The 26,389-nt window shown below is 39.5% G+C and overlaps 2 protein-coding genes across 2 annotated transcripts; both read right to left on the bottom strand.

The window, feature by feature from the left end:
- Window positions 1-1,326: 1,326 nt before the first annotated feature.
- LOC121516663 (neuronal acetylcholine receptor subunit alpha-9-II) lies at window positions 1,327-12,607 on the bottom strand. Its single transcript, XM_041798053.1, has 7 exons — window positions 12,478-12,607; window positions 10,458-10,603; window positions 9,023-9,177; window positions 4,560-4,740; window positions 4,121-4,472; window positions 1,930-2,216; window positions 1,327-1,884 (listed from the first exon to the last, which is right to left on the bottom strand). The coding sequence occupies exons 1-7, from the start codon at window positions 12,515-12,517 to the stop codon at window positions 1,426-1,428; spliced, it is 1,620 nt and encodes a 539-aa protein (XP_041653987.1). The 5' UTR covers window positions 12,518-12,607; the 3' UTR covers window positions 1,327-1,425.
- A 4,267-nt stretch (window positions 12,608-16,874) lies between these two features.
- Window positions 16,875-26,351, bottom strand: ube2ka (ubiquitin-conjugating enzyme E2Ka (UBC1 homolog, yeast)). Its single transcript, XM_041797504.1, has 7 exons — window positions 26,012-26,351; window positions 25,289-25,382; window positions 25,034-25,092; window positions 24,836-24,918; window positions 24,282-24,381; window positions 18,214-18,342; window positions 16,875-18,124 (listed from the first exon to the last, which is right to left on the bottom strand). The coding sequence occupies exons 1-7, from the start codon at window positions 26,072-26,074 to the stop codon at window positions 18,050-18,052; spliced, it is 603 nt and encodes a 200-aa protein (XP_041653438.1). The 5' UTR covers window positions 26,075-26,351; the 3' UTR covers window positions 16,875-18,049.
- Window positions 26,352-26,389: the final 38 nt, after the last annotated feature.

Genomic DNA, 26,389 nt, shown 5'->3' with positions numbered 1-26,389 from the left:
GAATGCTAACCACTTAAGAGAGGTGGACATGAAAGTGTCTCCTCTGCTTAATATAACTGCTTAAAAAAGCAGAGACTGGAGAGGCATTAAAGAAAAATCAGCACACTTGCTGCCTGATTATTTATTTTTACTGACAAATTTACATTCGCTAACAGAGTTTAATCAGGGAATGACAGCAAATAAAACATGTGTTTTGTCCTTCAGTGGATGAGCAGAAATAAAATAAGCCGGTGAATGAATCACAGCAGAGTAGATAATGAAAAGTCTGGGGGAATAATTCTGAGGTGAAGATCTTGTACACTCATTGCCTCAAGGAGCCCAGTGAAGAAAGCTCTGAAGAGCCACTGCCACACTGTAGATGTGAGATGAGCGCCCTCTACTGTCACAAATCAGTACTGTGATGAAAAATGTGGCTTTAAGGCTTGAGACCACTCTGACTACCAGATACTAATGGGGAAGCAGGTAAATATACTTTTGTTTGCTTGTTTTTTAAAGTGTTAGAAGCAATAGGAAACTGCATTAAAAATACAATTTGCATATAAATAAATGGAACAATACCAATGATAAGGAAACCAAGTTATTAATACCTTTGTAGAAGTCTAATAAGGTTCAGTAAGATCTAAACTAAAACAAGAGGCCACAAAAATACAGAATTTATAAAATGTGATATTTTAATCTTGTAGTCTGTTGAATAAGATGCATAAACGTGCAAATAACTGCATACTTTAATTAAGCACAAATGCATAGGCTCAACCTTTGGAGTCAATATTATTTGGTTTGCCTCTTTTTTACATCCTGATCCATTCCTCTGACCTTGCACACGTGTATGCAGCCACACACAAACACATAAACTTGACTTTCCAAGTTCAAGGTATGGGGGTGTCAGAGTGTGCTCCTGGTGCTACATTATTGATGCTCCATATTACCTTACATCCTGTCTTCCCTGGCTGCTCTACCAACAAAGCTTGCTCATGAACTATTCACGTGATGATTTTGAACTGAAAAATGATTCTGTAGATCCTCAGTGTGTGCTGACCCTGTCTCTCTCAGTCCCCCCAGGCATCTGATTTCACATCGGTGAATAAGGTATCTTCTGTCTTCATTGGTCATTTTTTAATATGAAAGCAGAATTACTGAATTGTATTTAATGGTTAGATGATAAGGAACCCATGCTCCTATTTACGGTGGGCTGTAAATGGAGATGACAGTTCTGTTATACAGTGCATTCAGAAAATATTCTGTTGTGTTGCAGCCTGATGCCTCATTTTTTTTAAAAATTCTCACAATCAACACTGTCAGTACCCCATACGCTCCCAAATACATGATTACAAAATAAAAAATTAATCCCTTCAACTATAAGGTGAGCAAATGCAGTTAATTCTGTCTGATAAAAATAGAATAAAACTCTGCAGCACCATTGCTCAGTCATGGAGCCTTCCCGATGATGAGGATGCTCATGAGGAAAACCATTATGAAGAAAATCCACATAAAGAATCGATCCATTACTTTAGCAATCTTCTTCCATTCCGCGCCTTTAACACATGTGGCCCTCTGCTCTCTGAAACAGTTGGCGATATATTCGACATTACGCACAAGCTTGGTATCCACACCAGGAATGCTGCTACCATGGCGACAGAATACGCAGGGGCCGAAGGTAACAGTGGGGCCTGGAGGTGGAGGCTTTTTGTCTTCAGGGCAACAGGGAAGCTTTGGATCTTCAAAGTAGCCAGGGACCTTCTGGTCTTCTTTGCAGCAGTCTCCTGTAGGAATCTTTCCATTGGAGCCTTCATATTTCCCAGGCACAGAGCTGGAGAGGTGACTCCTCCCCTCTCTGGTGATGTGGTGCTGGGCTCGAACTCTGGGATGATGCTGGGGCTTGGGGGTCTGTGGTCTAGGATATTTTTGACCCTGCCAGTCTTGTCTGCTAGCATGGTTCCCTGGTTTACCATTTGCTTGAACATGGGAGCTGTGGTGCTGGTAACGGAGATCATCCTGGGGGGAGTGAAAAGATGAAGAAGAGGAGGTGGAGGAGGCAGAGGCACAGTTCTCACCCACCTCATAAACACAGAAAATCTTGGACATGTAGTCGATGATGAGGACTTTTGCCCAGTGGGGAACTGGTTTAGCCTCTGCTCCACAGAAGTGGATGTTCATGATGAAGATGGTGAGGGATGTAGAGGCTGTGACCATGGTCATGGTGGCAATGTAGTATTTTCCTGAGGGTTGAAGAACAAACAGAGAAGTTTTCTTTTAAGGATCAATGTACTTCTAAATATTTTGCTTTTCACTCATTAGTTCACTTCACTGAACAAGAATTTTCACACGAAATGTCACGTTCAATAAGGCTGTACCAAACACTCCTCAGAGGTTCATAGTTTTTGGGTTCTACCTGTGCACATTTTAGCATGCTAGCATCAAGAAGCTTGCTTCTGATAATTCTGATTTGAGCAATTTCTAGGGCTGTCAGCATTAATGCATTCAATACAATCAATTAATGTCTACAGTTAGTGCTTTATTTTTAAAAAAAAAAACACAATTAACATGTTTTTCCCCTCTCAGTACACTTTGTTTAAACCACTACAGTGTCTCCCTGCAGCCACAATGATGTAAAATAAGTCCATGATTGTGCCTCAGTGTCTCATTTCAGTTGGAAAAAAAAAATCTCACGGACAGATCAGTGGACAAGTCAAAATCATCTGCTTCACGTGATTTTGTTTTCGTTTTTCTGTTCTGATTATTTTCTTTTAATTCTAAAACAAGCTCTTCTTTCTGTGGTTAAGTTAATTTCATAATCATCAATTTAACCAAAGTCCTTTTTTTCTTTCAAAATAAAAGCAGGACTGTATCCAAACAGGAAGTCAGTTTCTCTAAATTTAAGACAGTTTAACAATCCAAAGTGGAAAAAAAACATTTTAAATGAAAATAGTAGAATATTAAAATGCAACATAAAGATCAATTTAATCCCAATCATTTGACAGCCCTAGCAGATACAATATTACACATTTTAATACATAAACATGCCTATATCTGAAACCTGTTGAACACAAACTGCAGCTGGGACTGTTGGAAGAGTCTTTGTATTTGGATATTGTCTCTTGTATATTTTAAGACAGATGGATCCATGAAATCTAAATTCATATCATTTAGTCCTGTGGCAGAGATTTTGTTTGACACTGCAACTACAAACTGTATATTCAGAAAGATGGAGCAGCAGATGCCTGGCAGTGACCCCAGAGTATCAAGAGCTCCCCCCGCTGACTGACTGCAGGAAAGGTCATAAACCCTGTGTCAATAAGACATGGGTCAAACTACAAAATTAAAAAAAAAAAAAAAAACCATCAAATCCATTTTCTTCATTCTCATAGTCTATTTTTGTACTTGTCATGAAGCTGCTCATGTTCAAGTCTTCATCACTCTGAGAAGTTTTGTTTTAATTAGTTATTTGATATTAGTAAAAAGCCCTGTGTAGTATCATAGCCGACAGCTTGGTTGTCAGAGTACAACTCTAAAGTTCTCAACTGGTTTAGCTGCATAGAGGAGATATGGTAAGGAAAATGAACAAAAAGTCCCCAAACTTTCCACAGGAATCTGCTCTGCTGTGGACTATTCTGATCTGAGGGATCTTCAATGCCTTATTAATAATTTTTATGTGTGCTGCAGCTGATTTTAACTGATGTCACGCTCAGGTTGGTAAGCTCAAATGCTGTCATAATGTGTTGTTTTAGGTTTTAACTCATAACTGTGAATAGTCTGACACATTTTTAAGATGTAACCACTAATCAGCAGGCATTGGATGATGGCATAAATCTAGAGGGAAGTTTGCCATATTTTGAGTTAAAACTACATTTGAAATAACCCATCACCTACTTAAAGACAGTAGTGAATGTTAAATTTCAACCACTCTCTTGCTAACATAACTATTTTATAAAGTTTTAGAAAATACTACAGAAGGTGTCAGTTCCTTGGAAATTATGTCTGCTAGCTAAAGTTAATGCTTATCTTTTGACTGCTAATCTAGCAGTTTCAGTCTAGAGTAAAAAAAGAAAACCACCAAATGTTGCCGTTCATACAACAGTCTAGTGACATAAAAAGTCTCGCCTTAGCATGTTCCTTCACTTACCTATTAGAGGCACACTCTCTGATGGAGGCATGCTCTCCGCCACCATTAGCTGAAACACAGTGAGGGCCAGAAGGACAGTCACTCCGAGGGAAACCTTCTCTCCAGAGTCTGCAGGCAGGTAGAAACCAAGGGGAGCCAAGAAGGAGATGAGGAAGCAGGGGAGGAGGAGGTTGAAGATGTAGAAGGAGGAGCGGCGCTGAAGGAGCACTGTGTAGGTGATGTCTGGATACGGGTCAGAGCAGCAGCCGTACATGATCACATTCTTGGTGGCAGGCATACCACGGCACTCCCACTCCACATTTTCCACAAAGTCAGACAGGTCACCGCTGTCCATGCCCATAATGATGTCTACCTGAAAACATGGTCATAGTCTAAGCACTTCTGATCTCTTTCTTAGAGGTTTTGTGTTATCAGTGAGCATGTTTGCAAATTTACAAACCTGGTTCCCATTGTAGGTCCAGGAGCCGAATGTCAGGTTACACTCCTGACTGTCAAAGGGGAAGTAGGAGACATCCACAACACAGGAGCTCTTGGTGATGGCAGGAGCATCCCAGGTGATCTCTCCATTGTAACGCAGTCTTACGTTGGTGTCCATCGGTCCTGAGAAGTCATCGTCAGCTCTGCAGGAGGAAAGGTTGACACAAACTCATCAGACACACAAGTGATCATTTGTTAGATTGTCTGCTTTTGTAGAATAAACAATGGACCTGAGACAAATTAAAAGGGATTCTAATGTACCAGCAAAGAAAAACTCAAAATATATTCTATATTGTAAAATATTACTGCTTTAGAAACACTAGACTTCATTCCACACATGTAGAATCAGTGATAGATTAATGCATTGCTGTTGTAATAACCTTGTAACTTTGTACACAACTGTGTAATATCAGTATGCTGATGCATTTAATGTTTTGCGTGATTACCAACATTTGAATAAATCTGTTTGTAACACTCTAAACAATGTTTTTTATTTCAAGCTTCTATGAGGAACTGTGATTTGTTGCTGACTTAAAGGCACCAACTGAGGACAAAGTAACATGTCTTTTCACTGATTCATATCTGTCCTTGTGTAAATAGCGTTTTCTTACAAAATCCAACCTGGCTTATTTAAAAGTCAAAATTTTCACTCATCTTCAGGGTTGAAACATGGCTACGTTCATTTGCATCATTGTAATTGAGTTGTTTCTTTGTACTTGTAGTTTTTTAATAAGTTTGTGATAGGTAACTCTGCTTTTACTTGAAGGTATTCTGGGTTGTATTGTGCTTCACTAAATTTTAAAACGCATATATTACTAAGTTAAAAATTGTCGATAAAAATCAAAATGAGATGGTCCCCGCTTTCTTTCAACAAAGTGAAACTGGCACTGGTAACTTCTGCTCAGGGATAGGGTCAGGGTTGAGGTGAGGTTAGGATACCTAAAGTTAAAAATTAAAAACCTGACCCTGCAAAGTAAGATTACAAAATGTTTAGTAAAGCCAAATAAACAGTCTGCTTACAGGAAAAAAGCTTGTCCTCCATTAAAACATATAGCTCTGTTAGCTGTTTAAGCTACATAGCTAACATAGCCAAAGTAGCTAATGCTAAGCTCACAAAGCAGCTATGTAAACCACATAGCTACGTTCGTTTTAGATATGTTTGCTGAAGCTTAGCAACACTTACATATGTATTGACATTAATTATGTTGTTAGCATACATAGATAAGGCTATTGTAGCTATGTTAGCTTTAAGGTTACGAAGCTCAAGCAAGCCACCTTTCAAGTAGCTGCTTTTAAAACAGGTCTGTACATACACTGCAAGACTGAACAATTGAAGGTTGTTAAAAAATTGAGTTGTGTAAACTTAAAAATCCAAAATAGCTATTTCAACCCTATTTTTCTGAGTTGATTGAGTAGTCATGCCTTTAATTTTTCCCCAAATGTTTTTGGGCATTAGATATGTTTGCGCCATGACTGAAGTCACTGACTCAATCACAGAAGACCCACCTGACCCAGTCACGATCCATTATGGATCATCTATTGAAGAGGACTTCCTGATCCAATGTGCATCTTTGACTGTCTCTTCACTTCAGTTGGCCTGCCTTGAGTGGCATAAATGTTCAAGATTAAAGTGGGGGTATTATGCCTTCTTTCAAGGCTTTACACCATCTCTCTGATACACACGTAGTAGCTTTACATGGTTTACAGCTCAAAAAACTCCTCATGTTTCTCACACTGGCATCCTGAAAGCCCTTATTTTAACCTCCGTCTGAAACAATTCCTTTTCGCTGCTGTCTCCTTAACTCCCCCCACTCCACGGACTTGCTTTCCGGCGACAGGTCTCAATGTTTTGTGTCCGCCCCCTTCACTGTGGCTATGTTGCTAGGCTAGTACTTGTAAACTTTGAATGAACAGGTCTGAATGAGTAAATTATGGCGAATTTTGATATGTGTTAGACCCAGAGTCTGACCCTGATAGTTTGGAGAGAGAGGGGGAATAAAACCAGCAGCAGCGCAGGATGTATCTGTTTGGTAAGTGTTTAACTACTGTGTTGCTAAATGCTAAAAGGCCTGGTGGGGGCCGTCTATTCTGCTTTCCCGGCAGCATGGGTGGACCACGAACCAGTCAGGAGATCCCATTGTGATGACCTCATCAGTTTGCTCCATCGAAATCTCATCTCGGGAGACCACTGGGAGAATCTCAGAGAGATTCGTTTTCATCAGTTTACACGCTAATTCCAAGATTACTGCCGCATATGTTTATCTTGCGGTTTGAAAATTTGCATACGTGAAGTATGGACATCCAACATTGTGACTTTATGTTTTAAAAGCCGGATAAGTATAATACCCCCTCTTTAAAGTATGTGATAGAAATAAGGGAAAATTACAGTGGATATAGAACGAAAAATACTTAAACACGTTTTAAGTTGCAGAAAGAATTTTTAAATGTAAGTTAAAGTTTCCACAGTGTAGTTTAACTTGTTAAAACCATGTTATCCTGAAATACATGTACAGGTAAAATTGAGATGATTTAACATAAAATGGCTAAGTACTTGCTACTAAACAAATACCATTTTTTTTCAGTTACTTAAAGTCGTTATGTAATAAGGTTTTCTCTAATATTTTGAGTAATATTAACTCTTTGGGGATTCTAGTGATAATTAGATATTTTAGCTTAATCTCTGATAAGCAATATGACCTTTTCCTCTTCTTCTTAAAGGGGACATATGTCACCATTTAAAGAGAAGTTTATATTGTTCTCAGAGGTCCCCAAAACATGCCCGTGAGGTTTATTGCTGAAAAGAACACTCCAGTATAGGATTTTTGCATGTCTAAAATCCCCTCTGTTTCAGCCCTTCTCAGAACGAGCTGTTTCTGTGTCTGTGGCTTTAAATGGTAATTAGCTATATGACTCTGCCCCCGACCACACCCCTCTAAGGAAATGGATGCAGCACTCATGATATTACAAACACTTTTTTTCCCCCAACGTTTACACCGGGATTCAAACCATCAATTTCCCAGACTCTGGTCAGCAGGGTAACCCACTGCGCCATCCAGCTTCTCAGCTGGCAGCTGAGAGGATAAGTAGAGGAGGGTGGAACTTTCTTCCAAGTGGGGGAGGGCCAACCAAACCTGGGGGCGGGTGCTTATGCCCCTGGTGAGGTCACTAGATGTAAAATCTGAGAACGGCTTGTTTCAGCACACATTTTTCTGAAAGGTGAAGTAAGAGAGGGGGAGAGGGAATGAATTTTTCTGGTACTTGAGGGGATTGTGGACAGGCCAGGGACACATATTTGTGTTAGAAAAGCCTGAAAAAGTGAGTTTTGCATAATATGTCTCCTTTAATGAAATGTTGCTTAGTATGTTATGTTTGCAATGTGGTTATTTCATAATGTAACTGCCAGATTTTGTTTATGAAGACAGTTTTATAAGAAAAAAAAATCTAAAACAGGAAATATGTTGTACCGGCAAATTAGGGCACTTTTGTTCAGATGGAGACGGCATCTCAGATGATCAATTGCTGTCAGAGATGTATGGTTTGCAGTCAGATTCTTTTGCAATTGTTTGGCTTTCACTATGAGAGCCAGCAGTGCATAGTGAGGGAATGATTCCAATTTACATTCAAAAACACCTACTGCATTTCACTTTATTATAAGATGTGAATTCACCTCAACAACGTGGTTTGATATTTATATTCCCCTTTTAAATTGTACATTAAGTGAAGATCATATTTTACTGTACAACCTCCTGGAGTATGGATATAGTATCAAATCACTAGTTAGTACACCGAGTAAACTTTAAATGATCTAATTTCTACGATTACTTGATCAGATCTATGGACAAATATTTCACTTCTACTTAAGCACGTTTCAACCCAAGTGACTGTGCTTTCACTTGAGTACAGTAGTCTTGTACTTTTTCCACCTCTGCTCATCATGAATCTTTGCAGAGGAAGATCTAAACAAAGGCTGTTTCTGAGGCTATGAAGATAAAATCATCTGACAGCAGCAGTTTGAGGCATGACTAATAGCACAAAAGAAATCGTCTTCATGTAAAGACATCAGTATCTATTTTAGTCTGTTATAACAATCATAAAACTCCTCACAGAGGCTTTACTGTCAGTCAAAATGTTTGACACATCTTAAAAAAACATTATGTTCCTTGATACAATGTTTATTTCTAACTCTTTTACCGTATTTCTTCTCTTTAATACATCTTAAAAATATATTTTTTTAATGAGTATAGATGGCAATGTAAAACATGTAAGCTTGTTAAGGTTTATAATGTGAGGATTGTTAAGAGTGGTGAAGAATCCCAAAAAAAACTTTTTTTTAAGGTTAGGCTGTTGTAACAGGATTCCGTGAACCACAGAAATTAAAATGTTTGTGTGAGAGAGTGAGTGTGTGTGTGTGACGTACGGGCGTACTTGTTATAGAGGACAAGGTCAGGCCTCCACACCAGGCTGCTGGGGATGTGGATCACCTCCAGTCCATCATAATCTTCTTTGTTCCACCTCAGGTATGCATCATGCCATGTTTGCCGAATCCACAGGTAGGCAATTAGCACCTGATTCCTCTCATCCTTCAAACACACATACACACTGTTAACCTGACACCACAGATGGACTGTTTCATATGTCCATTGGGATTTATATCACATTCATCTCCCATACAGAGCGTTTGGGAAGGGCAGGAGTTTCCCCAAAATTCTCAGAGGGTGAGAAGACCAACAGGAGAGAGCCAAGACAAAATGAGGTAGTAGGCCTGCACAACTCTGGTGGACCTAGATAGGCAAATGCTGTGAAAGTTTACAAACAGAGGAGCTTGTTGGTGGATCAAACTCATGCTGAGGCAGTCAGAGAAGAGCAAGAACATCTTCTCAGCCAAGAAAAGCCCTCAGGGCAGCCCTTTGCTGTTCTTTTAATAAAGAAATGGTGGGAAAATTACTGCTTTACAATAGCAACATCTGAGCTAATCACTACACCAATAGAAGCCGTTGTTACAGGCCCACAGCTACCACTTTGTTCTCCTCAAATGACGCTGACTGGTCGGGTCCATAACAGACCTGGTACAAACATTTCAGATTGGTGCTTTAATAGATGGATTTGCCTAATGACAGGCATGGAATCTGGCTAACTCATCAGCTTTGCAAACAGTCACTTGAGACACAGATGCCTACACAGACCAACAATGGATACTTTACATACTAAAAATAAGAGAGATCCTCTTGGTCTCCACTTTGCCCCTCATTAACTCTCGATGAGCATTACAAGGGCCGACACGCTTCAGATAATCACAACAGCTGAAATCCAGACCTGCCTGTCAATATCAGGTGGATGAGCAGAGTCCATGTCTGACAGGGGTGGGTGGAGGCAGCTGATCGAGTCTTACTAAAGCATTAGCGCTGTTGGTAATAGGGCACTCTGACACTCATGCTTATTTGCTGCCTCACAAACTGACAGCTTCTGTGACAGTGAGACATTACACTGTCCCTGAGCTGTATCCTGTCTGACTTCAAGCACATGCTGCAAACTCATGTGCACAAAACAAGTGCTTATTCACGATAGGATGACACAGCACTGAACCTGAACAGGAACTTGAGACAGCTGAGTAACAGTAGGCTCGTTCAGCACAGCAGGAGGTCTGTCAGTCATACACCTTCAAATTCTGCCTTCAGTGTCTTTGGAAATGAGCTCTAACTACGTAATCAAAATACAAATAAGCATCAAAATAATACTCAAATATATAAATTAAGCTAATGAAACTCCCAGAATTTTTCAATTTGATCGATCATAAAATATGATGCTTCAGTTGAAATGTTACTTTGGATTCAATAGATGTTAGGGATGAGCTGTTACCTACCATGTCTTTGATCTGAGAGAGGGTGATCTGTAAGGTGACGTTGAGCGCTCTGTCCGTGTCCTCCACAGGCCGCAGAGCACTGGAATAATTCTCCATCAAATCATTCAGGAGCTTGTGAGCAAAGTGACCCTGAGCTGAGTGAGCCACTGCAGGGGAGAGAGGGTCATTAGTCATTGTGACAAACAACAAAGGGCTTTTAAAACATTTGTATGTACCAGTACTTATTATTAATGTATAGCTATGGCAATGATGAAATGTTTATTTCCCCTTATGACTGAAAATTGTACAAATAACTTCCTTTTAGATTTTTTTTTAACTATTTAAATTATTGCACCTTGTGAATCCTTCAGACTTTAATTTTTCAGAAAGAATGTAAGAGTCATTGATTCCTTCAGCAATATTGTTTAAATGCAAAATGGCAAAGAAATAACATCAAAGTTAACAGTAACACTTTATTTTAGTGGGCCCTATTTACCTAGTAATTTAGAGTAATTACATAGTTGTTTTATAGTAATAAGTATAATTATCTAGTTACTTCTAAAGAATGAGGTGGTAATTACCTAGTTATGACCTGAAGTTATACAAAGATATTACTCTGAAACGTGGTAATATTAAGCAAGCATTTACCTAATAATACTGTAATAATTATCAAGTCCTCATAAATGTTGTGATTATCATAATTATCTTAATTAATCATAAATAATCATAAAAACAATTACAATCAGTACTGTTTTGAGTCATTATAAATAGTGATAAGTGCTTATAACTACAGTTATATGGCATTATAGGTGCATTATAAAACATTATAAGTACACTTATAGAGCGTCATAGAGGTAGGAGGTATAAGTCAGGGTTACCACTGTGCCTTTAATGTAACATGACACAAGGCTGTTTTTAAAATTACATAGAAATTACCTACGGTAGAAGGGCTCACTTTGATTTAGTGGGCCAAAATGAAGAAATTTACAGTGGCCCTGAAGTGCAAAATACAACTACAAAAATTTAACACAATTACAAATTTATTAAAAATTTATTAAAAATGTGTTAAAAGAACCTGCAAAAAATAAACACAATGTTTTCAGGGTTTTTTTAAGTTCCATGTTTTGAAATTATGAGAGATAGACAACATCTACTTCCTGTTTAAAAGGCAGTCAGTGTGTTTGCCCAATCAGCTTCAAACCATGCCACCTGCAGGCACCATCCTCTTCCATTGTGAGTTAATGTTGTTTTGTTTTCTGCTTTTATAGTTGTGTTTTTTCTTTTTGCAGTTGTGTTTAGTTTTTCGCAATTGCATTTTCTGATTTTGTTCCTGTGTTTAGTTTTTTCCTGTTGTGTTTTTTTTTTTATTTACAGTTGTGTTCAGTCTTTTGCAGTTGTGTTTATTTATTACTTTATTTTTCCTGTTTTGTTTGTTGTAGTTGTGGGGTTTTTTCAGTTGGTTTATTCCACTTCAGGGCCACCGTAGAAAATACCCAGGAATTCCCAAGCAACCTATCAAAAAATTTTCATCTTATTTTAAGAATAACTTGGTAAAATACCACCTAAATACCAGAAAATTGCCATAATATTATGAGGACTTACTTGATACTGAATATATTATCAGAAGGTAAATACTTCATATTACCACATTATATCTTGGTATAATTCAAAGTATCAATAGGTAATTACTACCTTATTCTTGAGAAATTATTAGACACCTTATGCTAGAAAATTATTATGTAATTACTCTAAAATTACCAGGTAACTAAGTAATTAGGGCCCACTAAAATAAAGTGTAACTAAGTTACATTTGTATTCATTATTACTATTACTATTATCATTATTATTTATTTATTTATTTATTTTGCTCAAAGGGATATCAATTTTGCACTTTTTTAATTTATTACACAAAGAGAAATATATGTCTTTTTAAATAGAGGAAATGCATGTGTGTGTAAGAATCAATCAGCAGGACTTTCTAAGTCAATTAAAACTGCATGGTTACATTTCTTTAATGTGCAGGTAGTGTGCTTTTACTCACCTTCAGGAAGCAGCAACGCCAGACAGATTATTGGAATCATCTTGAGCACAATACTCCCAAAATAGCCTAACTCAAAAGATAACTGCTACCAGACAACTATCAGCCTTTTCCTTCTATCTGTTATCAGGCCTACATGATGCCCATTCAACCCCAGTTGAACTCAGCAGCAGATAGCAGGGCACCGTTTCATCCGGTCGCCAGGGCAGCTCTTAACATCTTGGCAGGGGAGGCTACACGTCTGCAGGCTGAGACGCGGAATAAAACTCCGGCTATCACATAGCAGCGTCAGACTAAGGGAAACAGGATAACAACGAATCATCGCCTCATCGCACACTGGACCATTCAGCTGTCAATCAAACGCTTGTAGGCAGGCGGGCTGCTACCACAACCTGCTGCCAATGCACGAGTAATGAGGGAGTTAAAAAGAGATTTAGTAACTTAAATATACAGAACTGTACATTACTGCCTGATTAATGGAAATGGCTGAGATTCAAAATGTGAAAATAATTCAATTCTAAGAACCCTAAAAATAAAATACAAAATAAAAACACACACTTTAGAATTTCATTTTTATTACTTCTACCTATACAAAACACCAAAATCAAAACCCACGATTTGGATCAGACAAGGCAATTTTGGACACTTAAAATTCGGTTTCTTTGTGTCAAGATTTTTTGTAAACTGTGGAGAGTTAAAGTGGTTATTAGAGGATGTTACAATGCTTCACATTGATCTTAATGACATTCTTCTTCATTCTTCTTCAGTCTTGATAAGTTCTTAATTTGCTTCTGGATATGTGTAGATTTTCTCGACCCTCTTGTAAATGACCCTAAAGTCATATTCACACATGTACAAAACTCCATAGAATTTTCTAAAATCACCAGATGATAAAATCAGGACATTTTCAGGGGTTTTGTAAATGTGAAAAAGGGTTTTCAGGAAAATTGAAGGAAACATCTGTGCTGTGAAGGACAAATGTAAAGCTGCACATGGTCTTTTTCTGATGAAAGCAATAACATGCTCATTAATTGTTATTATAAATGATCATAGTGATATACTTGTGGGGGGGATTTCCACTCATTTTTATTTATTGGAGTTTATGGGAGTTCGCTGTTGTGGACTTGGTCATGTGTTGGGTACCGCAGGAATATGGGGCCACTGTGGTGAGCCATCAGGCCCCCGTATAACCAAAGAGAGAGCTGTGTCCATATTCTCAGCACAAAATTGGACTCATTCCTGGTGACTGTTGGCCTCTACCAGGGCTACCCCTTATCTCCAACTCTGTTTGTGAAATTTATGGGCGGGATCTCAAGGCCCAGCTGGAGGGAGGAGGGTTTCAGATTCAGGGACCTCAAAATTCTATCTCTGCTTTTGGTTCTGGTTCTGGTTCTGTTTCCTCCCTCTGCTGGGGTCCTCCAGCAGGCACCAGGGGGTTTGCAACTGAGTTCAAAGCGGTCGGAGTGACAGTCAAACCCATCAAGTCTGAGGCCATGGTACTCTGCTGGAAAATGGTGGATTTGTCCCTCCGGGTGTGGAGAGAGTCTCTGCCTCAGGTAAAGCTCTTCAAGTATCTCGGGGTCTTGTTCACGAGTGAGGGTGAAAGGGAGCATGAGATTGACAGGCGGATTGGTGCAGCATCAGCAGTACTGCAGGCATTGTGGTGATGAGGGAGCTGAGCCGAAAGGCAAAGCTTTCAATCTACCGGTCAGTATACCTCCCAACCATTGGTCATGAAGTCTGGGTAATGACCACAAGAATGAGACTGCAGATACAAGCAGCCGAAATAAGTTTTCTCTGGAGGGTGTCTGGGTTCAGCCTAAGAGAAAGGTTGAGGAGTTCAGATATCTGGAGGGAGCTAAGAGTATCTCCTAAAAATGCCCTGAATTCACTTGAGTGAGCTGACTTGAAATTTCCCTGCTAGCCCGCAGCATTTTCCCCTCTTCAACCCCTCCACTGACTGCAGGAAGTCTTTGTACTGTACGGGACACTTGTGAACAAGTAAATAAGGATGTCTTTTTTTGTGTGTGGGTTGAATATGTGAAAATGGCTATACTATACTGCTTACCCAGGAAATATTCAGGAGCTCTGTGCAAGCATGAAGAGGGCTTGTGTGTGAAGCGGATAACCTGTGGAACAAAGTTTTTTGGTTCATGGAGAAAAGCTTGAGCAAAAGTAACAGAATCTTACTTGCATCATGGTAAACTATTTAAATAAATATCCCTTTAAGCCTACATCCCAGATGACGTACTCTCCAACAGTACTGTACTTTATTCCAAATATACCCCTATATCAAAGCTGAAGCTGAAGCTCTTGTCACATGGCAGGAACAATGGCATCCTAGGAGGTATGCTGTGGTGGAGAATGTGAGACCTTCACGGCTTTAATAATGCAACAAGCTAATTTTATTTACTTCTGCGTTCTAATGTATTCAGCCTTGTGTTGAGGAGTCCTCTGCTGTGGGGTTCTTGGAGGAGTTTCAGATGCAAGCTTGAGACATATGCCAACATCCAGTAAGGGGATACAAAATAAGCTTTATTCCACAGAGGTTGGTTTACTGTGCAGTAAGAGCAGCAGTAAAAAGCCAAATCCAAAGTGTGTTCAGGATCCTTCTATGTGTTTGACTTAAACATGGCTGTAAACAGGTAAACATAAACATATTACATTTTATTTTCTGGTGTACAAGAGGAAGTCCTCAGATTATTGCCAGGGTTTCTTGGAGAGGTTCAGCACAACACACCATGCTACCAAACAGGCCATCTGTTAGTTGGTTATTCTCAGCGTGCTCAACTGGAAGCAAGGTGATCTGAACATTATGAAAGCTGCCTGTGTCAACCTTTTCTGAGGCTTTGAATGCACTGAAAAAGTTTGTTTGCAACCCGACAATATCACTCCAAATAACGCTGTACAGATGAGGACCAAATTATCATCCCCCCTATGAAAATTCAGTTTTTCCCAAGTATTCCCTTTGGGCTGTTAAACGGAAAGAGGACTTTTTTACACAGCTTTTCCAGTAATCATAGTTTTATTTTGAATGCTGATATTATTTTACTTTGCACAGAGAAACTAAATTATTTCCCCAAAACTTCTAGGGTCTAAATTATCACAGCAATAATTTTGAGATAATTTGAGCTTTGTGACATGGTGCATTATCCTGCACCATGTCCTGTGATGTTTAAAAGATTGGTACAAAGGGGCCCAAAGTGTGCCAAGAAAATATCCCCAACATATTACACCACCACCAGCCTGAACTGTTGATACAAGACAGGATGGATTCATGCGTTCATGTTGTTTAAGCCAAATTCTGACCCTACCATCTGAATGTTGCTGCTGAAACTGAGACTCATCAGACGGGACGTTTTTCCAATCTATTGTTAAATTTTGTTGAGTCTTTGCCAATTATAGCCTCAGTGTCCTGTTCTTAGCTGACAGGAGTGGCACCCAGTGTGGTCTTCTGCTGCTGTAGCTCCTCTGCTTCAAGGTTTGACATGTTGTACGTTCAGAGATGGTGTTCTGCTTATCTTGGCTGTAACGAGTGTTTACTTGAGTTTCCGTTAACTTTCTATCATCTTGAATCAGTCTGCCCATTCCTCTCTCACATCCACAAGGCAGTTTCATCCACACAGCTGCCACTCACTGGATAGTTTACCTTTTCCCAACCATTCTCTGTAAACCCTAGAAATGGTTGGATGTGAAATTCCCAGTAGATCAGCAGTTTCTGAAATAGACCAGCCCGTCGGGCACTCACAACCATGCCACATCCAAAGTCACTTAAATCCCTTCTTCCCCATCCTGATGCTATTTTAACTTGTCATCTTGACCACATCTAAATGCCTAAATGCATTGAGTTGCACGACTCTGTGGCTGCAACACAGACATGAGGGACTGATCACTGATACTGGCAATAAATTACATACATTTTAATAGAAACTAAAAATACCAGTACAATATGTTAATTAAACCTTTTCTCCCAATGTTAGTTGATTTGAAAGACCGCCCCCCACAGCATCTGTCAATAATAAAGATGGCCCTTACATAATGTAGTTGATGACCTCTGCTGTACAGTAAATCTAACCTACAATATATGTCACCTATTCCCCTGTTCTTCCGTATGCTCATTCTTCATCTAAATTGGCTTGCTTGCTCCATTTCTATGGGCAATGTAATTCCCTGCAGGTTCATTTTCTGTTGGTCTTGGAAAATTCAGTCCATCAGCCTAGTTTTTATTCAAATTTATGCAGAACTGCACTTGTTATAAATCTTGAAAACAGTTTTTCTGTTTGGTAATATTCTTACCATAAACTCATAACACCTGAGAGCGGCAGCAAAGAAAGTCGAATCCTTTTGTTGTATCTCTTTGAGGGAAAATCCATTCAAATAAAGGTCACACAAATTAGGGGTTTAATTTACACAGACTTTAATATCTTTATTTACAGATGAATCTTGTTGACATACTGTATTTGTCCATCGGCATCATTAAGATGCTGTAATATTTTTCAAACTTGTTTTGAACTATTTCCATCCAGACTTATGACAAGTTATGTTACAGCTGAACATGGGTGTTTTGTTTGTCTTTTCTCTGTTTAAAAACAAGAATCCATATGCATTCCCGCAGGAGGTCAAAATCAAATAATTCTTCTTCTTAAATATGAGGAGAAGGACAGGTGAAATATTAAGCCATGTGAAGAAGGTGTGTGGATGAGCGCTGGAGTTCTTCTGTGAAAGCTTTGTGTTTGTCAAACAGTTGAAGGGGGAAAAAATCAGTGTGGGTACTGTGTGAACGTCTCTTTGTGATCTGGTTTAATGAACAAGGATTTAGCAGCCTTGACCTGATGTGTGAAAACTTCACTTACTTTTCCAAAATTGTATTTGAATGTCCACATATTAAGGTAAAAGTATGTGCTATTTCGTGTCCTCAAAATTTCCCAGAGATGGAAGAAGAAGAAAGACTCAAACAGTTCTTACAATGTTCATTTACTCCTCAGCTTACCTTTTACTGTGGTGCTGAAAATTCTCAGAAATGTGTTGTTTTTTTAACAAGGACTTGGCTCAATCCAGGTTCAGAAAACCTGACCAACAGCATTTAAAAATCATGACAAAGTCCAAAAGAGCCTGGTAGAATGGCTAAACTCTCCCCTAAAGTTTCCACAAATTAAAAGCTAATGCACTGCATAGGCAAGGACAAGCTGCTGACAGCTGCTTCTTGGACTCAGCTGTCAGGAATGGGCAGGGTCTTAAGTCTGGCATTTGCTTCAGATTGGGGTGAGATGCGTATGAAACTCCTGATTGCAACACTGAGAAAAACATAGAATGAACCAAAAGAAACCAGAGATAAGAGCTCACAGAGCGACTGACTGGAGTGTGGTACAGCAGAGATGATGAGCAAGGAGGAGAGATGCCACACAAAGGGGATGAAGGAGGGCAAGGATCGTGGAGATGAGGACTCCACCATGAAACAGAGGGTTCAACAGGGAAAATGATGACTTAAGATAGGAAATTTGGAGGAGAGATGGTGTGTATGTGTGAGGAGGAGGGAAGATAGGGATCAAGGGAAAGATGAAAAGGGTGTTGCGATTCAATTACTGAGCAGTAGCTCTGTCGCCGTCTCCACATCCCAGGATTTCGACGACAATGCCACTATTACTGCATTCTGGGAAGAGAAAAAAATGTGTTAGTTTCTGCTGTAGAATTTTGCAGAAAAGGGCACAAATCCAAGGAAAGAAGTCAAGGGATTCTTACTTTTTCAAAGCCCATGGCACAGAGTTTTTCTATTTTACGTGTGTACTCCGGACTGGAGACAGGAGCGCCTGCGTAAACATGAGACCAAAGCCTCGCCGTCTGTTTGAACATCTCTGGGTTCTGCTTGTACTGTGGGATGAACAAATGTGGAAAAGTACAGTTAGTCTGCCTGACAAACTGTGCTTCTGTGCTTTGTTTAGATCCCCCAGACATATGGGCTTACAAGCTGAAAAGTTGAGCACTAAAGGCCCATCTGCATTATTTTGCATTTCTGGCTCACAAAATTAAAAAAAATGTATTTTCATACTGCTGGGACAATCAGAGCCAAAGAAATAGGAATCTGCCAGGCTTATTTCTGAGCAGTGCTGCGCATATTCCTTCTCCATGCTGTGTTTGCATTTTTTAAATGCAATGCAGGTGTAGATTTTTCATCATTCTAAGATAATACAATACATAATAACTATAAATAAATAGCATAACGTAAAAGAAACAAATTAAAGCTTCATATCATGTCTCAGAAATTAACATATTGAAAGAGTTATTATCCAATAATAAGTTGATTGATCCACACACTGTTTTCAGCACTACTAAAGACAATTGAAAGGTGTAACATTTTCTCTACTAAGGAACGTACATGTAGGGCTTAACATATCTAAAAAAACATTTTTATACAACCTTTAAGTCAGCTTATCTGGCCGTGGTCTGGTAAGCAACAGATGACTGTTACAACACTGTGAGTAACTGATAGTATGTAGGTGTTACAGTGTGTCCTGGAGAGTAGGGCAAATAGCAACACTTAGTGCCTACACATGAAATTTCACAACATCTCTTTACAAGACCTGCAAAGAACCTGGTTAAACATGCAACCATGATTATCTGTGCATGAACTGGTGTGAAGTGCACAGAATAATTTCTCCTCTTTGTAAGGGCATTCAATGTGACAGGTCAGTGTCAAACATGGGATGATGGTCATCTGCACAAAAAGTGACCTTACTATAGAAAATAATCATAATCCATGGAATTAATGATACATAACAAAATAAAAAATTAAAAGCTTCGTATACAAAAGAATTGTCTTGCTTTTGTGGTGGTTGAACCTGTGCAAGTAAGAAAAAAGATAGCATGCAGGATTGGGTGGTGTCCGTTTTTAATACCGCCAGGTATTAACATTTGTCTGCATGCACATGCAAATACAGTGAGCGGAGTGCGTGCCTGTGAAGATGTTTCATTTAATCCTTTAACAAAATGCTTCAAGTTTACAAAAAAGAACATACATAACAGGGGGGCTGGAAATGATTTGAACCATTGTTTTCACAACTTACAAGTAAGCAGAGCTGCATCAGGATCAAATGATCCTCTGTCCTTTTTTTTCATCACTCTTTCTCTCTCTGTGGAATAGCTCCTATACTCTCTACTCCTCCATCGTTAAGAGGAACAATGAAAATAATCCACAACTGTTATAATACTGTTTTTAAGAATGTGAAGTAATGTACGGTGAGCTCTGAGTCCTGCTGTGAGTTTACGGGAAGCTTAGAAAGAGTTAAAGACTAATTCAGAGCCTACAATAACCAGTAAGATACGTTTAATTTAAACTGTTGATGGTTTAAATCTGCTCGACTTTGCTGCTGCAGCACACAGCGTCTTTGTATGAAATGTAAAAACAAGGAGACTGCAATGTAGGGGTGACCTGGAATAGTCGGCGATTTGACGATTAGATTCAGAGGAGTCTGATTCAACTATGAACCTCATAGTCGAATGCTGTTATGTAACCAAGATCGTACCATTCTGACTACATGGGGCTGCTAAGCCTGAGTTTCTGTTAGCCTGCATTTGCCAGTCATTGGCAGGTAAAAAGGGCAGAAGTCTGGCAGATAAAAATATAATCGGTAAAAATGTCTGGCAGAAAACATGCAAATGATCAGATCAGTAAATATTGAATACTTGCATATTATATTTTGTGTAACCTAGAAGATATGTTGTGAGAATGCGTTAATATAAACTAAAAGTTGCCTAATCTTGCTACATCTACTGTCCTGCGGTGCTGGGGTCGTTTATTTCCTCAGACAGCAAGCACATGGCTAATTATGTATGCATGATGATGTCAAAGCAAATCTATCTCTTTGCGCGTGCTCAGTATTGCTGGGGACTGTGCAGGGGAAGTGGGAAAGTTTTACCAGAGCTTTAAAGCAGAATTTTAATCTAAGTGAGGTTTTCCTGGTTAAACAAAGGCTTAATATCATCAGCGGTATGGAGGGTTTTGTGTCATCACTGCGAGTAATGAAGAGGCTGAAACAAAGGGAACTGTACAGCTGAGTGTCGTAAACACCGATGCAGCAGCAGAGAGAGAGGCCTACGCCAAGCAGAGTTGTAGTGGACCTTGATAAACTACCTATAACCAATCCTCATATCAAGTTGGATTGTAGTCAACACAGAATCACATTGTGCAGAATGGCATGGACCGCTTGGAGCTTATAACGAAGGCTTGTTTCTCTTCAACATAGCTGGTTGTTAATGCTCGGGATGTCCTGGCTAATAAGCAGAAGTAGTCTTGGATAAGCCGTTAATGAGAGGAGAACTGGACCGGACTATCTGCTGTGGAGCTTTTGTCTTTTTGGGACTAGTCCAAATAAACCAGGATGGTTGGATTTCCAGCTTTAGCAGAGGTTACAGTTATATCATCATGAGGACTGATATTAGCAACTGACGGTAAAACTCATTTTTCATTTGAAATGTAGAGTTCTAACGCAGTGTGTTATGATAGCGGCCAAAGTGCTATCAGGCTAACGGTGCTGATGTGAAGCTAACTGTTTATGAGTTTAACGTGGGCGTATATTGTGTATCTGACTGCGTGTGTAAGGAAAAGCACGCAGCTTTCATTTTGATACTTTAAACCACTTACACAAAAAAAAATAAGAGAGAGATTTATGCGTTTTGCTGCTGTTAATGCAGCAAAATAATGTTAAGGCAAATGTTCGGTAGTTGTTTTAAATGGCCGGAATTCTTGAGGACTGCCGGTCATTTTGACCAGGGACAAAAAAGTCTAGCAGAAACAATGTTCGACTATTAGTCGACTAAAGGCAAAATCTGACGAATCAGAATCGACTATGAAAATCCTTAGTCGAAGACACCCCTACTGAAATAAGTTACTTGCTGCGGTCATGCAGCGCTTTGATTAGCCTTCGCTTATGCAGTGTGAATGGACCAGACCAAATGCTGAGGTCAGGGGATAAACCCCAAATTGTCATAGGCCCCCAGTTAATACTCTCCTGTTGGTGGTTATTGAAAGTACATTCATCATCAGGCTGTGATTTATGAATGAGTTGAGCTGCTGAGAAGTACAGTAGATCATGGTTCACTGACTTTTAGTACCATGTTCATGAACGCATACAGGATAGTGTATAATCCAGCTTAGAATATATTCACTCTGCAGTGTTAGACTGTGTTTTCTGCCCACCCTTCTGTTCACCTACTTTGAAAAGAGAAGTGGTGTTGTTTTGTACGACATATACATAAACTTACATCTATGTTCCCATTCATAATTTTTCTCTGCCAGAATGAGATTTCTTGGGAAAAAAACAAACAAACAAACAAAAAAAGAAGTTTAGACACTCTCTCTCTTTGCACTTTGGCATTAAGGCTTAAGGAAGATATAGTTTTCTCTCTTCTCTCTGACTCTGCTATTGTGGCACCTACTGTGATCTTGGCAGAAAGCCACTGATTTGCCACATGGCAGGTGGCAATACAGGTGACACGCTGACTCCCAAACTTAACGCTTTGAGTGGCATTGACGTATATTTACGTCAAAGTGTTTTTTCGGCGGCTGTCACAAGGGGGCGCTCTCACGCTCCCTGAGTAATTTTGAGGCTTCTGGGATACGTAGTCAAAACACGGAAGAGAAGGTAGATCAAAGCCACTGAGATCAGAGCACAATGTGGAGAAGCCGGGATGGAGGTAATCTAAGCTAAAAGTTCTAAAATATTCATTATCGGCACAAAATGCCCCCCAAAAAACTGAGGGAGTCAAGTGGCCAGTTTTGCCAGCTGATGCTGGAAGAAATTCTAAACTTTTGCGTGAGAAATCAGTAACTCACTGAAACCAACAGCGAATCCAGTGATCAGCGCGTTCATTCATCTGCCTCGGCCGGCCAAGAGGCTATAGAATGCCACAAGGTCTCCCCCGTGCATCAAAGAGAAAAGGCACCCACTATCCAGCTGGATGCATACAGCGACGACACTTCAGAGACGGACTTTTTAGACCCAGGCTCTGAGGAATGGTTGCCGAGTGAACGGAGCAGATCTTGTTCTCCGTCCCACAGTGATGGAGGTAAGTTAATGTTAGGAACCCAATTATTATTCAGCCAAATTTATCGAATGAAACCATCACTCATGTGCTCCTGTGATTTCAGAAGCATACTTGAGAAAAGAGCAAGCCCCATGCAGTTCTACAACACCATCTGTTGGCAGAAAAAGAGGTAAGAACAAACAAATTTCTATACTATAGATTACATATATAATCTATATAACATATTTTATATTATGTTACTTCTATAATTTACAGTCAGTGCCAGGGGACACGCAAGCAGGAGAGGACATGGGCATATCGGGGATCCCGTGGTGGCCGTCCAGTTGTATTGTGCTGTATTTTGTATTTATTTTACAATAAAATAACATTTGTAATACAATTTTCAGATGTCTTTTATGTCATTGAAGGCAAAATTATAACATTCTAATCACTGTTTTGCTTGACAGACTCTCTTTCACAAAAATGCATTTTTCTCAGCTTTCTAGGAAAAAGTGGTCTTTTTGGTGAAACTAACCTTTATTCAACTTCAAATAAATCAAGAATGGAACAAGCTGCAAACAAACGGTTTATTGCTTGATAAAATAGAGTTTCTTCTTTCATTTGAGCTATTCGGTGTTTTCAGAATCATGGTACAAAATATTCTGTGGGTCTTAAAGGTGACTCAAAATGGCCAAAAATGCTGGCACAAGCCACTTTGCATTTTATTAAAGGGCTGGCACTCAATGAGTTAAGGTTGAAATACTGAGGCAGCTTGGTGTGGCAGGAGAGACGGTAGGATCACAGGATGATTAAGATTTTTTAATACGTTCTACCAGCAATTACACATTATTTTGGGTATGAGCACTAGTGCTAACAAAAAACATTAAGATGCCCAAGCATGATGTGAATGAGTTTTTGATTTAGACTGTTAGAAAGTTGTTCACCTCTTTCCTGGATTGGTTTTATTTGAGCAGTGAAAATATAGGAGCCCATGACATCACCAGTCTTGATGGGGAATAACCCTGTCCCCTCAACGCTTTAATGACATAAAATTATAGAGCAGTTTATCTCAGTACAGTGTGTTGTTAGCTGACGTCACTGCCTTCAGTGAAAGTTAACAGCCAGCTACATGTTGCGTTTTTGTTCATTGTGAGGTAAATTCCCAAAATCTATCAGCCACTGTGACCTACGGGTTACTAAAAGTGTTGTAACAGAGAGATTTGTACAAGAAAAAAATACATTTAATCCCCAATTTCTGTGTCTCTGCTCTGGCACAGAGAAAGGCAACTGCGCTCTAATCAGAAGCATCTTTTTACATTTGAGAGGATCGTATTTCTCATGTGTGGGCGTGGCTTTGGCTCATTAAACCAAACCGCCCACACCATCCTAGAGCAGATTTTACTGCCTCATTTTTCATGATTTTGAAGCTTAATTTTATAAACTTAAAGATGTTTTTCATGACTGAAATTTGGCCTGGTGGTTCATAACACAATGGCCTGTCATACAACAGACCTAAAATAAAGATTTTTTATCACTTCACCAGGACTTTAATGGTAAGGTTAGAAGAGCTACAGTGCCCTTAACACTATCATCCTTGTAACTACCTGTGTTTTAAGTTTCTAAATCCTGAAATCATTTGACTAGATCATTTAACTGTAATCACAAAATTCAAAGATGTCTACTGTCAGATGACAATGAGGTCGACCGCATAAACATGTTGGGAAAATGGTAACATTATGTATTCATTTCTACAGCAGATTAGACAATCAAAGGCAAAATGCACCCACCTGATTGGCTACAACAGCATCCTGTGGATCATCTGGTTCTGCAGCTGCCAATAAAGCTTGTAGTGACAAGAGGACCGTCCTCAGTGTCATAGCTGCCGCCCTGAAAGGACATACAGGGGACTGTTTAGTAGGGCAACAAAGAGAGGTCAAAGGTTTTATGTTCAAAACTGAAGATGACATCAGTTTTTAATGCTTTTAATCTAAGAGTGCCTGAAAATAGCAATCACTCTCTAAAATTATGGAATAAATAATACTATTCTTTTCTGTAAAGACATCAAGCTTAATCATTTATTTACTCTTAAAGCAGCAATGTTTTATTTTGTATCAATATTTTATGTTAAATTGGATCAATAAAAAAGTTGTAAGCACAGATTTAAAGTTGAATGATTGAAAAGATAACTGTTTTGTTACTAAATAGTGAGTAGGCAACAGAACAGCATCTCTAAAGTTTCCAAATGCCTTTTATGGGGAGGCCTCACAGGAATAGAAAAGAATTTTATGATGGAGGTACGGTGGCTGAGGAATGTAAAGAATGCTGGCACACATTCACTCACCACTGGTCTTTAAGAATATCCAGACATATTGCACCTGTGACTGAGCTGATGTTGGGATGCCAGATCTTTGTGATAAACCGCACCTGACAGATTTAGTGAATATGAGAAAAGGATATTATTAGCATGGAAAATTAGGAAGCCAATGTATCTAGTAAATGGATGGGTTATCAGTGATAATTTAACTTGATTGATCCTTACCTTGGGGGGATTGAATGGATACGTCTCTGGAATTTTAATTTCTAGTTGATATTTACCCCCTGGAAGAAATGAGAGGTATCATAGTTCAAAACATGCCGTGTAAGGATGAAATATCTTTGATGATGGCTGTAGAAGTAATGAGAGGTCTTCTCCTGAATAAAGGTGCTGTCTGTGACTCCTAAAATTACATAACAACATTGCGCAAGCATGCATACAGGTTGGCAGACACAGGAGGTTCAGTCAGCCTCTCCTTACCTTCATATGGTGTGTCAGGTGGCCCTGCTATCTCCCCTTTTAGCTCTGTGAAGTTTTCATCCACTAGATCCACTGTGATCTGGTTTTTGCTTGTCTGTGAGGGTGACAAAGGCAAAGAAGCATTTTGACTTTAACAAACAGGCAGATTGCAAAGATGTTAAGCTAGCTTGCTGTCAAACTCAAACCTGCCTATGCAGCATAAGTTGACACCCCCCGCAGCATTAGCCAAAAGTTGACCTCAACTTGTTGCACACATCAAATCTAATAAATATATGATCAACAATACTCGCTCTATTACAACTTAAAATTAGTTAACATTACTGCAGATCCAGGAAGAAAAAACATGACAACAAAAACAAAGTATTACACGCTGATCTCTGCTATCTCCTATCTTTGCTAACACGGCTAGCTTGGTTACCACAGAAAACACAGCAAGCAAGTCAGTAGCGTTAGCACTACGACACTCCATTTGGTGTTATTCTCACAAAACCTGATGAACTGTTTGTAAAAATAACAATCCCCCCTCCTTTACTTTCCCCACAGTATGTTAAAAGCCGCCTCCGGTGACACTTCGTACAGCCGATGCTATGTCTGATGGCTAAAGCTAGCAGCTCGGTGATTAGAAAGCTGACAGCTGAGCCAGCGACGCGTCATCCACATTCAGCCTCGCACTTAAAGAGAGATAAAAAACAAACGCTGCCATGTACAAACGAGAAGCCTTACCTCTTCGCTTTTGATGACCTCCTTGAATTCCCGTTTTATCCTCTGAACTGCGATGTTGGCCATGGTTCCCCCGTGTTCCCGTCCGGTTGGGGCCTCGCCGCCGTCCTGACTAAGGTTAGCTTGTTTTGCTTACAGTAACTCTGCACTTTGAGGATAACACCTGAAAAACAACAAGCTGTGACGTTTTTACACCGCGAGTGGCGTCAGTGCCGCGTGTCACTGTCGTTGCTTGAATCACTAAAATACCTCAAAGTGGAGGTATCATCTCAAATATGTAACAACAACACAATGGTTGATGGCACTGAAAACATTTTAATACTAAACTGCATGCAGTCTGGAAGAGAGGGAGTCACGTGATTGTATGCTATCCTGAACGCC

This window comes from Cheilinus undulatus, linkage group 10 (assembly GCF_018320785.1).
Source record: "Cheilinus undulatus linkage group 10, ASM1832078v1, whole genome shotgun sequence".
In the NCBI taxonomy this organism is placed as follows: Eukaryota; Metazoa; Chordata; class Actinopteri; order Labriformes; family Labridae; genus Cheilinus; species Cheilinus undulatus.
The sequence above is the reverse complement of the archived record's forward strand: the minus strand, read 5'-3'. Positions and strand labels throughout refer to the sequence as shown.

Excerpts from the sequence above, each read along its gene's own strand:
- LOC121516663 (XM_041798053.1), bottom strand. The coding sequence starts at position 12,517 with ATGATTCCAATAATCTGTCTGGCGTTGCTGCTTCCTGAAG. Across the intron at positions 4,741-9,022 it reads GACCTTGTCCTCTATAACAA|AGCTGACGATGACTTCTCAG; the intron begins GTACGCCCGTAC and ends TTCCTCCTGCAG. Across the intron at positions 1,885-1,929 it reads ATGGTAAACCAGGGAACCAT|ACCCCCAAGCCCCAGCATCA; the intron begins GCTAGCAGACAA and ends CCTAGACCACAG.
- ube2ka (XM_041797504.1), bottom strand. The coding sequence starts at position 26,074 with ATGGCCAACATCGCAGTTCAGAGGATAAAACGGGAATTCAAGGAGGTC. Across the intron at positions 25,093-25,288 it reads ACCTGACACACCATATGAAG|GGGGTAAATATCAACTAGAA; the intron begins GTAAGGAGAGGC and ends CATTTCTTCCAG. Across the intron at positions 18,343-24,281 it reads ATGCTGTTGTAGCCAATCAG|TACAAGCAGAACCCAGAGAT; the intron begins GTGGGTGCATTT and ends TTCATCCCACAG.